Source organism: Aplidium turbinatum, chromosome 5, assembly GCF_918807975.1.
Source record: "Aplidium turbinatum chromosome 5, kaAplTurb1.1, whole genome shotgun sequence".
In the NCBI taxonomy this organism is placed as follows: domain Eukaryota; kingdom Metazoa; phylum Chordata; class Ascidiacea; order Aplousobranchia; family Polyclinidae; genus Aplidium; species Aplidium turbinatum.
Window position 1 is genome coordinate 35,179,051 of NC_137476.1, and position 14,700 is coordinate 35,193,750.

Sequence of the window (14,700 nt, forward strand, 5' to 3'; positions counted from 1 at the left end):
CCCTCACCGGGATGCGAGTGTGGCGCCACAGACCAGACAGTAGATCATGTCGTCCATGACTGCCCAATCCATCAACCACCACGTGGAGCGCTTGGACTGAAGGCCCTGGATGACGAAACTGTCGAGTGGCTGATGACATCATGCCCAAACATATAGTCCAGAAGAACAGCTCATACGACGAAGAAGCTTATCTAAGCATTTGAATATTATAGCTTCTATTTTTTTATACTTTGGATAACTTGGCATATATTTTTAGTCAAAAATAAAAATAAACAAAACTGTTGGCCACCATACCTGCTATACAACAGTTTTCAGAAAGTTGTTGAACAGTTTCTTGGTGGAGATCTGGCAACACTGGTGCCAACAGTGTTGCCGATTAGTACTCTGGAGTACCAAAAAGTAAAAAAATTGGTACTGTTTTGGTTGCATTGGTACCCTAAAAAATGATTTGGTACTCTGCATAACATTTGGTACTATTTGGTACCATTTTTAATTTTTATCATTCGTATTGTACTTTTTTTCAATATCGGAAAAGTTTGACAACCTGACAATGACATTGTCATTTCTTCAAATTTGTTTTGCGGATGATGTATGGCAAAAGTTAAAGCAACCAAATGCTATCATAAAAATCGTAGGCATTTGAAACATGGGAAGTTGAATTCACTTGGTCGTGCAGCCCACCTGAATCTAGCTTGGTAAATAACAAAGACAAAAAAGATTTCAACTCCTGTAAAGTTTGTAACCTTCCTGTCAATCCACATTGATTTGACTTGGCTCGATACGATAAGAGCAAATTGCACAGAAAAAGTTAAATTTTGTCTGAAAGAAAAAAAAACTCGATGGAAAGAATTATGGTCATGATTTTTTTCTCCGCTAATGAAGTTTAAAGGTGAAAAAATTTTTTTACTCTGTTTATCAATTTGGTACTCATTTAGAAAAAAATTGGTACCCATTCATTAAGTGTGGTGGGCAACACTGTTTCCCACTCTTATGACGAAAAGAAAAGTTAACCTTTAGTCCTTTATATTTAAGACCAGTCTCGCTCAACTGTCAGTCTGTCACAGAAGTACCGTAGTTTGTCTAATAATAGGACGAAAAAAGTGTGGAGTTAAACATTTTTAACCTACATTTTCAACATTGTTTCAAACTAACAGCAAAGTTACGTAACCTTCATTTCATTTTGTGAGCTGATGGCCAATTCTGCAGATATTCCACCACTGTCTACAACTGAAGATAAGGACAGTGGAGACGGTACACTGATTGGTACATCATCCATGGCAAGTGAGAGATCAGATCTTCCTGAGGATTCAATTGAAATGTCTGAAGATGTTTCCATTCCACTTAAAACATGGGAACTTCAAAATAATATTGAGGTTGTGAGTACTTTGGATGAGATTTATAAATATGATCAGCAAGCTCAGCAGGATATGCTTTCAGCTAAACCTTGGGCCAAGGACCCTCATTATTTCAAAAATTGTAAAATTTCTGCACTTGCACTTTTGAAAATGGTGATGCATGCTCGTTCTGGAGGCAACTTGGAAATCATGGGATTAATGCTTGGAAAAGTAGATGGAGAAAATATGCTGGTAATGGATGTATTTGCCCTTCCAGTTGAGGGTACTGAGACTCGAGTCAATCCTCAAGCTGCAGCTTATGAATACATGACTGCTTATATTGAAAGTGCAAAACGAGTTGGTAGGCTTGAAAATGCTATTGGTTGGTATCACAGTCACCCTGGGTATGGCTGCTGGCTTTCTGGCATTGACGTGAGCACACAACTGTTAAACCAACAGTTTCAAGAACCATTTCTTGCTATTGTTGTAGATCCAACAAGAACAATAAGTGCAGGGAAAGTCAATATTGGAGCTTTTCGAACTTATCCCAAGGGATATAAACCTCCAGATGATGGCCCTGATGAGTATCAGACAATTCCTTTAAACAAAATTGAAGATTTCGGTGTCCATTGCAAGCAATATTATTCTCTTGAAATCTCTTATTTTAAATCGGCATTAGATAAGAGACTTCTGGAGAGTTTGTGGAACAAATATTGGGTTTCGACTTTAAGCTCATCTAGTCTTCTTACCAATGCTGACTATATGACTGGACAAGTTCTGGATATATCTGAAAAACTTGAACATGCTGAAACCCAACTTAGTAGATCGGGATCAAGTTATTCTGTGGATGACAAAAAAACTGAAGACAAATTAATGAAGGCAACTAAAGACAGTAAGAAATTTACAATTGAAGCAATTCACGGTTTAATGTCGCAAGTGATAAAGGATCATTTGTTTAATCAAGTAACTGGCAATCAGATCTAAGTTGTGTGTATTTTAAACTGCATTTGTGACTTTGCTAAATGACATGTGTTCTTGTGTGTTTCAAAAGAGGTGTTTCACACAATAGGCTACCGGTACCATCCAACTAAATCATAAAAGTCTTACTTAGACTAAATACTTGCTTGATCTGCTAGTGTAAAAAAGTTTCTTTTCCAAACTTCCGATATAAAACACCAGCATTTAAATAAACATATCGTTAAACAACTTGTTATTGTATAGTTTTTATTGTTAGCTTGAGATCCTTCATAATGATGATGATATAGCAATACTGTGATATTCAGTGACTGGCTGAATTTTACATTTTCCTGGTGTGAAAGCCGATATTATTAGTAAAACAAATGTATCTATGTAGTTTTTCATTTTTTGTGATAGGTTGTAAAATCCCATTCACATAAACTCCTTCCACTTTCAAATACTTGAAGATAATCTTTTTTCTGGGTATTGGAATTTTGTAGACCAAATGTATAAATTTAAAAAATGTCTTAAACAAATTATAATATTATATCTTTGACGTGTTTCAATATTTCAGAGCATTATCTATGTTCATTGTTCCAGGAATATTACTGATCTGTTACAAAATTCTTTCAAATCACCACAAATAAAATGTGCTGTTGTTATTTCATTTTCTGCTGTCTCTTATAAATTGCAGTATTAACAGAACTTGTGATATGAAAATATGCCACAAACGTTTCTACAAAAGCCCTGAATTATTACCATGTGTTAGAGATGTACCGATATATCGGTATCGGTGATATCGGCCATTTTTTGAGTATCGGTATCGGCATCGGCAAAATTTGGCCGATACTGTGACCGATACAAAACATGTAAAAAAAAGACGTTTGCTGCGGATTTTCTGCAGAAGCAAAGATATAGATTTTTTAAAGTAGTAACTAACGTCACATTGAAGTAGAAAAATAACAACCTGTTCAAATTTTTGATACCTCACACTCCCATGACTTCATGCGCGCATCTTTTGGCATTGTTTGCTTACAGTAATTCTTTCACTCAAACAAAACGTTTTGTTTCAGCAGTTTTGTGTTGTTCGATTCTTAAGTTGTGAAGGAGACTCGATTTCTCCAATATTTATCATTTGTGTTTCTTTTTTACTCTCAGCAGAGGATAAAACCAGGCCAAGACTACCCAGGTGGCGGAAATGTGTAGTTTTGCATCGTTTTTGCGTTGCTGGACGTTTGAGGGACCCGTGTGGCTTGGTTGTTTTTGGTGGGCTGGTTCTGTCAGTTTGTGATTTGGTTTCCGCCTTTCATTATGGTGGACTTACCAGGCTTGAACAATGTCGTGGCAGATTGGGTGGGGGCGGTGGGACTGGAATCCTCAGTGAACTAATCAATAAGTGGTCTTGTTGCGCCTGGGATGGCGGCCTCATTGTGGGGGCGGAAGTGTCCTTCCCTGCTGTTGGCATGGGGCTGGGCGCTCACTGGTGCGGCGGGCTGTTGCGATTCGCTGGCCATAATGGTGTAGCTTCTACGCTAGCCATTTAGACCATCCAATCAACTATATGTTTCTCGGCAGCCGTTTTGTAGCAAGAATTGACATCGACAAGAATTGAAATGGCTAGTGTGGAAGCTGCACCGTTGTGGTTGGCGGGTCGCGGCAGCTCGCTGTGCTGGTGAGTGCTCAGCCTTGTGCTGGTAGCCGGGGGGGGACGCTCCTTTCTTCGCAATAAGGTTGTCATCTTGGGCGCAACAAGACCATTTTGATTGGTTTGGTGAGGATTTGTGGTCTCATTGCTTTCTTTTTGGGCCTACTTATTCTGCCATGACATTGTTTGGGCTTGGTGAGTTTGTTGCGGCTAAGGGTGAAAGTTAAATCGCCGACTGGTGAATCCGGCTTGCTGGGGGCAGCCGAGTTGCACGGGTTTTTTGAGCGTTTGGCGGGGTGGGAGCGATGGAGAATTGTACATTTTTGCTACCTGGGTAGTCTTGGCCTGGCAAAAGCTTTTCAACCAAACGACAAGCGCCCTTAGGTTGCACATTACTTGTCGAATAGTTTTTGTACGACTACAAAAATCACTTGGTTTACATTTTACATCTTATTATCAATTATGATAGATTATTTGGAGAGTTTACGCAAACACTTTATTAATTTTTCAGAAACCCAAATTATGATGTAATGTTTCTTCCCTTATACCCCTATCCTCAATTACGGTGGCCTTTCATTACTAAAACCTACTATTATGACACAACAATGCGGTTGAGATTGGTTTCTTGAATCTTTAATAAATTATGCCAATTCAAATCTTTTTTTAATAGTTTTATGCATATAAGGTAAAACTTAACATTTGATATATTTCCTTGCAAATACCAAAATTGCTTCTTTTTGTAACACCAAAGTATCGGCCAAAATATCGATATCAGTATCGGTATCGGCCTAAAAAAGTGATATCGGGATCGGTATCGGCCAAAATATTGGTATCGGTACATCTCTACCATGTGTGCATACTTTGTTTTAAGTAGGCTATCGTATATATATATAATATACAAATGTATTTCAAGTATTTGCATCATGACTCGCTTGTTGTAAACCATCAGTTAGCTACAATTGATGTTCAATATTTTAATGTCACAAACACCCAAAGAAAATTATAATTTTTCTATTTTGCCGATACAATGGAAACTTATGGGGAAATAACGTTGTTTATCATTGAGTTACATTATTGTTTCCTTTTCTTTTTGCTTTAGTTGGATATGGATATGCATTAATTCTTTCAATTAAAACAATTAAACGTTGTTTTGTTTTCATAGATTTTTACGATGGCTTTAGTTTATGATAATTTTCGATTACATGTAACAAACAAGGCTTTCTATATTGAATCACTCAATGCTGGAGCTGAAGATGTGCTTGAAATCGACCGTATTAACCATGATATCAATCTTCAATCAAATAGAGAAGACATTCCTCCTTCCTTGATGCCAAGCCTGGCAAGTAGATTAAAATTGTTGTGGTTTTATTAATGCAAATGGCAACACTACCGTGTCGAGTTTATCAATCTTATTCAAGGAGCTTATCAAATTATGGAATGATATCCCATGTTGATTTAGATGTTTATAATACTGTATAATATAATATAGATTTAGTTACTTCACAATTGTAGATACTAACAACCTGTTTTTTTCCTGATGCTGCGAGTTTGCTATGTTAGTAGCAGTTTGTACTATAGCTTTCGGAACACAGTTTTCTAGTCATTGCACATGACTAGGAAACTGTGTTCCGAAAGCTAGTGCAATTCACTATTATCACGGCAAACTCGCAGCATCAGGCTAAAGCAGATCGTTAATATCTACATTGTGAACTTGTGAAGTAAGCAACGATCCTGCTGCTAAAAGCGAAACTTAATCTATTGCATAGATTGAGTAGTTCGTAATCATGTGCGTTATTGCCAATTTGGGTTTTGATGAACGAGGTACTAGGCTTGTAAATTTTGCCAGCATTCCTGCTGTCGTTCAGCATCTTGAAGTGTGTAAGGTTGCCAAGGCAAACTTGATGGATTTTCAAAATTTGATAGAGATGTTTTTGTCACTCAGGAAAGCGACCGGTCATGATTAGATTGCAATTTCAGTGTACTGTCTTGAAATGTTTCACTTCAATAAGTGGTCATCATTGTTTCTGTTTTAGGTAATATATGGAATTTATGGAATTGTTCGTTTGGTCAGTGGTCCGTATTTCATTGTTATAACTGGCCGAAGTCGTGTAGGTGAAATTCTAGGACACACAATATGGAAAATAACTGAAACAAAAGTTTTTCCATATTCAGAGCAAAACCTTAATGAAACGCAGGTATATAAATTCTGTAATACTTGCATTGTTACGTGTTAAGTAGCCTAGATAATGTGTGAGGCGAATCAATGCAAAATCTAACCACATTCATTAATCACAGCACTTTCAAATTTAAGTTGCTAGCAAACTTGTCAAAGTAGTTTCTTACAATTACACAGTCATGGTTTCAGTTAATTATTGCGTTTTATAAAAGTTCTTTATGAAGTTACAGTTTGGGGACTTTTGATGTTTTATACGAATCTTTCAGGTGTAACATTGTTGCCAACACAAGTTTGTAATTTCCTTTTCTTCACAACGAACAATGCATTGTTTTCTTAGGTATCAGACAACAAGGCATTCCTTTCCATGGTTGAATATTCCTTAGCTACACCGTCATTGTATTATTCTGCTAGTTATGACATCACGCATTCTATGCAAAGACTTGCTTCTGCTGATATCGGCTTCAAATCCGAGTCTTTGTGCAGCAGAACTGATGAAAGGTGAGTGGTAGTTGTACATGAGATTGTGAGCATAATGCTGCTACTATTCATACCGTACTGAATGCAATGCTTTTTAACGCTGTTTGTTCCTTTTTTGCAGTCTTTCGTTTCCATTGTCGATATATTTAAAGTATTTTTGTTTCAAATAAAAGTTTTGTATTGATTTGATCAAAGAAGATTGCAGGTCCAGCAGCAAAGCTTTAAGTTATGTAGATATGAACATAATATCTTATGTGGGTCGAATTTTTTTTTGTATATAAATCTTTTTTCTCTTTGTACTATTTTTCATTGAATCAATTATTGCTTGAGGAACGAAACTGTATAATTATATAACTGTTATATTCACTACGAAATAAATTCAAACTTTTTGTTTCGTAAATGTTAAAACACCTTTAAACCATTTAAACTCTTCCGATATGTTCAGTTCAGATATTGATGATGGAAGCATCGGCCTTATCAACTTGGTGTGGACATTTTTTCACCGCATTGACTTCCGAAATGTTTTAAGGTTTTTCTGGAACCGGTACGCTCTTGAAGAATTCTTGGATCGTCCTGAGCTTTCCTTGTTCACGATACCGATCATGCAGGGCTTTGTCTCCATAAACTCCTGCTTTGTGGGAGGAAGGACATTTGACTTCATCCTTGTGTCTCGGAGGAGTACTCTGCGTGCCGGGACTCGGTACAATGTCAGGGGCCTGGACGCGATGGGGGACGCGGCTAACTTTGTTGAAACAGAACAAATTGTGACGTATGCACGCCGTGTGTGTTCCATCGTACAAACCAGAGGTTCCATCCCTTTGCTTTGGTCGCAGAAGGTCAACTTAAAGTGAGTTTTGTTTAGAGTTTAGTCTGGGTTGAGTTTTTATTTATATAGGTTGTTATTGGGCCAAAACACCAGCACCTAATCTTTACCGCAAAGTAAATTTGAAAGCTATTTAATAAAAATTATGAGAAAAAAATTATCATACTGTGTTTTTGATGAAAACCTTTTGTTTAAATTGATTAATGCCAGACCTACATTCTTTTTTGTATCTATGACTTAATTTTCCAAATCTAACTGATTTTTGTGCGCCTGATTTTTGTGATTTATGTCAAACGTTTAACTGGTAGGCTAGTGGTAGTACCCCATACCGCCCATGGCATCCAGCACGTTGAAACTACGCTAAAACAAACATAGATCGTATGATTTCCTGCGACTCATGAAACGTTTTTAAACTTTTTTCCTTTTCAAATAGCAAGTATGCACTTCACTTGCGATGACTCGTCTTTTTTAAGCAAAAGTAAATAAAAACAAATTTATTTTTTTGCGAAACTATCCAACTAGTGCTAGAAACGATAATTGTCCCGATGAACACCCAAACTTTTCAGTATTCAGTTTATTTTTGTAATCAAAGTTTTTTATAACTTTCTCAAACTCTTGCTCCTTTGAAAGAATCGCTCAAACCACTACCTGGTCTAGCCCCCTAAAGAAGTCAGTCGTGTCTGATTGACAAAACGTCGGAATAAAAGCAGATTGTCACTTTATGCATCTTGTGATAGTTCAGCTTAATTTGCACCAGTCCAGAAAAACACATCATGTTATTTAACGTAAAATACAAAAATTGGAAAAAAAACGTTTTTAACACTAGCAATAGCATGTTCAATGGATATTTTGTTTGGTTTGATTAAAATATGTAATATCTCTACGTGATTACTGTAGACTCTTACACGACACCGACAGACTGAAAAATCAATACAAACTTGTTTGTCATAATGACAAGCGAGAAAGCACTGTTTATACATTATATTCTGTGTGTCTTTAGTGTAAAGCTGCTCTCAGCTAAAGCAAAATCCGTCTATTTTACATTGATTTAACGTCTAGTAGCTGCCTTTGTTATTGGTAGGACTGCAATGCCATTTGCTCCGTCTTTTGACGCCGTCCATTGTACTTCCCGGGTCATAGGTCGTGAACGTACGTTTCATTTTGTCTTAATTATATATCATCTGTGCTAGCTCTCAGCATTACTTCGGTGGAGAGTTTGTATTAAATAAGATTATGTACTCACATAATACATAAATTATGTATTAGATACAAACCTTCACCGCTCATTAGCTCAGACAAGGAAAGGTCTATGAAGTCGTTTAATCAACATTTTGATTCACAAATCATTACCTACGGGAAGCAGGTAGGCCATATTGTTGTATTTTTTTGTTTGTTTTGTGTTGTTGTATGTTCCAACCTATCAGACGATGTAGCGGATGTGTCAAGTTTTGAATTAGTATTGACCTGATCAACTTACTTAGTTGTCCACAACTGCTTAATAAATGATTTTTTTCGCTTTTTCTTCTTAGGTTGCCATCAACCTGGTAAACCAGAAGGGCAGCGAGTTGAGACTCGCAAACGCATTTCTCGGAGCCGTTGACGAGGCCAAGAATCCGAATATTAAGTATGAGGCCTTTGACTTTCACCATGAATGTGGCGTGAACAAATGGCACAGGCTGAGTATTTTGATGGACCGGATCGCATCCGATCAAGAGGAATTTGGCTATTTTGTACAAGTGAGTTTCTTTGATTCGGGTTGGCTTTTTTAAGAGATATATGTATGCTCAAAACTAGTTTCTGTTCCTTAGAAAGTTATTTCTTTTCGGGCTGATTCCCGGTAGTTGAAGAGTTATATAAAGTGTGTGGGAAGGGAAAGACAAGGAAGCCAATTCTTGAGTCCACTCTGACCACAATCGATCAAGTCTCTTTTAAGGGTAGGTTTCTTAAGCAGAATAAATCAAAGTCACATGTTGCGGTTTGACCGACCCTGATCCAAGGAATTATTGTCAGGACCGGGACGGAACAGTCCAGATGAAACAAACCGGGGTGTTCCGCACGAACTGCATGGACTGCTTGGACCGTACCAACGTTGTCCAGTCCTTGATCGCCCGAAGATCTCTGGAAGACCAGTTGAAGCGACTCGGTATCTTCAAACCCGAATCTACTATCCCCTCCGAGGTTTGTTAAGCTGTTTCATACTTGCTTACTTCAATGTTTGTATTTTTCTTTGTGCCCGCACTGCGTTTCAGGATGAGCTTTGTTAGTTTTTCAACTTTTGAGCTTATCAGCATGAGCTTTTTGGCTGGTAAGAGCAAATCTTATTGAAAATTAATCGGATGCGTTACCAAGTGGTGAAGGTCCCTGCATAACAATTGCAAGGACTTCGGTTCAACACCTAAGAACACGCTGCTGTGTATTGGCAAGACGGTAAACTAAAACTATGGCATACCATAACTAATTATGGAGCAGCTGACTGTGTCCAGCCTATCCCTTTGCTGCTGCCTGTTGTCGGAATAAACGCAGAATAAAGCCAATGGTTACTTGAACTCTATATCAAATAAACTGCAGACCAAAACACTGTTATCTTTTTTTGCCTCTCACTTTAGCATACAAAACTTATTATATGGTATCATTTACCTTTAGCCTGACTTGGACTATCTGTTGAAACAAGTATGGGCCGACAATGCTGATTACTGCTCAATTCAATATGCTGGCACGGGTGCGTTGAAGACAGACTTTACAAGAACTGGGAAACGAACGGTGTTTGGTGCTGTGAAGGACGGCTTCAATTCTGCCGTGCGCTATTATAAGAACAATTTCGTGGACGGCTTTCGGCAGGTTTGTGTGATTATTTTCAACTGACTGTTACTAAACTCGTCGTAATAGAGTAGATCTATCAGTAAGATTTTTTTTTATACCGTATGTCAGACTGTTTTTGTGTGTGAAATCAATAACGTAGATTTTCTCTGTCTAGAATCGTGTTTTTCCAAATAGATTGGCTACTTTGAAAAAGAAAAAGCGTTTTTACTTTTACTGCAGCAGTGTGAAATAGAATTTTACTGCTATTGTAGCTAACTTGCTCGCCTTTTCAAGCTGTGTAGCACTTTTCATTATAATTTTCGAATTTTTGATTTCATTAATATCTTGAGATTATTATGTTCATACATTTATCTTATGTCTACTGGTGATTCGACGACATTGAACCGTTTTTGTTGATTCTCCAGGATTCCATTGACCTTCTGCTCGGGAACTTCACTGCCACAGACTCCGCAGCATCTCCATTTTCTTCCTCTCAGCAACAGAGACGTTGGAAGATCTTCTTCTTTTCCTACATCCTCTTATCTGTGGTCACAATCTTTGGTCTGATTCCTGCATCCGGGATTACTGAGCAGTTAAAGTATCTCTTCTTCTGGGCCATGGCAACTATCATCCTTTTATTCTACGTCGTAAGGCACGGAACAGATTTTGTTAATAGTCCCAGCCTGGTTCATGTGAAGAGGAAAGAAGATTAAAAGGAAGATTTTGATGAACTTCAAAATGATAGAAAATATCTTTCATGCTGAGACATTGTTGTATGAAGACTTTGATCACAGTTAAACAAAATAATAATCATTTAATTTGTGAAAATCACAACCTGTGATAGTCACATTGTAAAAATAGTCCTCAGTGAAACGAAGTAAATGTCCGATTACGTCGTATCTTGTACTATGAGCAAGAGCACCTGTCTTAGTGTCTAATTGGTTTGTGAAGATTTTCAACATGTTCTTGAACAGATTAATCATGTTTGATCAGCTGTGATCTCCCACATGAACATACCTGTTGATTTTGTAGGAAATGCGATATTTCTAAAAGCCATATATTGAAATATGATTTTGCTAAAGCTTTTCTTATGTCCGCATACTTGATAATTGTCAAAGGGACTCGTGGTTACTGATGTTTGGGAACCACTGGTATACCCTGATTAAAACTCTTAAAGCAAGCGAGTGTTGGCTATGGATGTGCCACTACACAGTTGTCATTATTATTTTTCTTTGTGCTAAGAATCAAACAGCTGCCTAAAATAACAGCCCATCTTGGATCCTAGACTGGCTGTTAGTTTTGAAAGGCTCCTCAGCAGCAAGACGCCGTATAAGCTTATACTAATACAACCAATGTTGACTTTAGTGTTATTTCATAAATAATTTCATGAATATTTCATGAATTATTTAAAAAAACGAAAGTTATTACCTATAATCTGCTCAAATAATAACCAGAGAACCGGCAGCGACGGTATAATAGCATTGACTCAGTGCAATCCAACTAGAAAATCAGTCACGTTTGCAGTTCACAACGTCTGCAGTTGTTAAATCAATGCAAAAATGACGTTGAATCAGTGCTTTTCTGTCTGGAACTATGATAAATGAAACCGTTACCTTTCTGTTGAGCAGGTTTGAACAAATTTTTCATGTTATTCTTATCACGGCAACGATGTCTTGATCTGTCGGTATTCACTTTTCTTTCAAGTGACTTCTTGCACACAGACCTGCTCAGTTGGATACTTAACTCACTTGTGCATGTGCGGTCTTGCGTACTTCGATGCGAATGTAGAGTTTTTGCAATCAAGCATCAAATTATGAAGAATTTGTTTCAATGAAACGTCGTTAGTTTAAAAATAAATTTACCGAATTTAGCGGATATTGAGATGAATGCCTGTTTTTAGTAATGCAACTTTTTCAAATCAAGTTTCTTGTGTTCGAGTGACAATCAGTGTTGCCATACGTCAAACAGTAAATTTTCTCAATGCCTCTTCTAACAAAGCGTTCTCTAAAAAGGCCTAGGTAGGCTAACTGTGTCTTAGTTTCGCTAGCATTGCCAGATTTTACCTACGGGTTTCAAATTTTCCGCAAATTGGTGAAATATTCCTTATCTTGCAACACTGGTGATAAGTGTATATCTTATTACGCATGACTTACATGTTTTGTCATAACTGGCTTTGTTGCAAGACACAGAGGAATGTGATGATACTAGCCCTTTGTGCAGTCCCATCATCTAGCTGGTGTTGTAAGTAATGGGACATGTACCGATACTGAGGGGCTCTGGTCATGTCCAGCGCTGTTTTTGTGCAGACTATGACAAAATTGACATTTGTTTTAAGTGACCCACTGTGCTGCTGCTGTTTATTTTTGCATTTATCTAGTGACAATAAGTTTAAACATCTGTCGAAAGTATATAGTCACTTTTACAATTCAAGTTCCAATTTCATAGTTTGATACTTCTGCCAGTCTATACCAAGAGAGCGAATTCTTTAGCGCTCAACCTTAAGTGGGTTTTGTTGATGTGGTTATTTTGTAGGTAGGCTTTCTTCGTTTAATTTACTCGGTGCAATATAGACCATTTCACTTTAAGTTCTTGCATGCTGTCTGCTCTCATACGTTTCCTCATGCTCTTGATGTCATTGTTGTATGTAATCCAGTGCCACCATTCATGTTGTTGTCATTGTGATCGTGATGTCATAGCCTCATTGTCATGGTGACTGTTGCATCATCCTCATTGTTGATTGACAGAAGGAATCTGCGGAAGCCATTGTTAGTGTCGCGTTGTGCTCAACTGGGAATGGAGTAGTGAGGGACCGCAGCTGTGTGCTGCTCGATCTCTTGATCTCCAGCCTCATGGGCGAAACATGGTGTCTATCGCTGTCAATTCTTGCTACAATCGACTGTCGAGAAACATGTCTTTAAATTTAATTATAAAAGCTTTGAACATAGAAACTTATTATAAACTTTTTGTTTTCAAAAGATATTGAAAAAGCCACCTTTACGGCGGCGAAAGCTTTATCATATATCCGAACCTCACTGATTCTGTTTGTTGCCATTTTTATGAAATCTTTCGTGTGCCAAACTGTGTTGAAACTCCTACAAACTCAAGAAGTTGTGTTCTGCAGTGCTGATGGTTCAATGCGATTTAGATTTTTGATTATGCTTATTTTAGTCTTTGGTGATCTGAAGTAGGTGACATTTTGAAAGTCTTAATTCGCAATGAACGTCCACCATTGTGTGGCAGTCGTGGTACTTGATTGCATTTCAACTTTTAAGAGAGTGATATGAGTGAAATATGTTGGTACATTGTTTAACAGTTTCGTATGATTAACCCTAAACATTTGATTATATGAGGTTTCGTTTTTAACCAGCAAAGTACCTCTTTGACGTACAGTATATATTTGCTTGGGTACCATTCCTCCCCTTGAGGTTGTTGCAACACAAAGTTATTTGATTTCAATCTTGACAAAACCTACTGGATATCTCACACCATAGCGATCTGTAGCCTATACACAGGTCTTGACAACGTGCGAACTGGAGGTCTGACTGAAGGGCGACGTAATTTTGATGTTGAAATCTAAGCTAAATTTACTTTATACCCCCTTGAAGTGATAGTTTTGAGAATGCAAAGTGTCATCACCGAATTTCAAATCACCGCAAAACTTCTCATTTTACATTTACAAAATTAACAAATCTTTTCCAATTACCAGTGTTGCCGTAAGCTTTTGGATTGCCGGCACAAGTACCAACATCTAATGGTAAGAATATTATAGAAGTACCTCAAATCACACAAAATACACACAAAGACTATATTTATTAACTAACACTCGAGCTATCAACTTATACTAGCGATTTTGTCTACTAACAGATGGGCCTTCAGTCAAATTTTAAGCTGTACGTTGTCATGGCCTATGGATAGAGGTGGTCATGTCTCACACGTATAGGCCTACCATCAATGGTTATTTTGATCAGTAAGTTTCGTTTGTCGCATCACATTGTTTCATTGTGATGTCACCGCGTGTTTTTGATTTATTGTGCGCAGTTTGTATTCGGATATCATTTGACTCTGCGATTAATGAGTTTCGCAGTTTGATAGATTATTATTCGGTCTAGCTACTTCTACAATCGATTTCAAGCGTTCCGTACTCTATAAATAAAATATTTATCTGTGCAGAGCTGTGTTGTTTTCTTTTAAAAAAGTAGAATGAAAGGGCAGTGGAGAACCAGCTTATCAAACGGAATATTATTCTAACTGGGCAGTTGAGAGGATTAACTGGGCCCGGTAACAATGGATCATCGTGCCCCAAATCAAGATACTTCTGAGAAAAACGCTTTATCCTGGTTAGTTGGTTTTGAATCTTTATCCTCGGACTGACAAAGCCTTGATAGGTTATTCCTGGTAGTTTCGCATACTTGTAGAGGCTCTTGACGCAGGGCCGGTTACCGTCATACTCAAACAATACGATGTGGTTTCTTTTAACTCTCTGGTCCCT

The 14,700-nt window shown here is 37.6% G+C and overlaps 2 protein-coding genes across 2 annotated transcripts; both read left to right on the top strand.

Moving 5' to 3' along the window:
* Window positions 1-1,080: 1,080 nt before the first annotated feature.
* LOC145769875 (COP9 signalosome complex subunit 5-like) lies at window positions 1,081-5,099 on the top strand. Its single transcript, XM_082581417.1, has one exon. It carries the CDS (start codon window positions 1,191-1,193, stop codon window positions 2,316-2,318), a length of 1,128 nt encoding a protein of 375 aa, XP_082437543.1. The 5' UTR covers window positions 1,081-1,190; the 3' UTR covers window positions 2,319-5,099.
* Window positions 5,100-5,107: 8 nt separating this feature from the next.
* Window positions 5,108-14,374, top strand: LOC145769876 (phosphatidylinositol-3-phosphatase SAC1-like). Its single transcript, XM_082581418.1, has 9 exons — window positions 5,108-5,275; window positions 5,970-6,131; window positions 6,450-6,610; window positions 7,119-7,436; window positions 8,679-8,775; window positions 8,942-9,148; window positions 9,423-9,590; window positions 10,056-10,250; window positions 10,637-14,374. The coding sequence occupies exons 1-9, from the start codon at window positions 5,108-5,110 to the stop codon at window positions 10,922-10,924; spliced, it is 1,764 nt and encodes a 587-aa protein (XP_082437544.1). The 3' UTR covers window positions 10,925-14,374.
* Window positions 14,375-14,700: the final 326 nt, after the last annotated feature.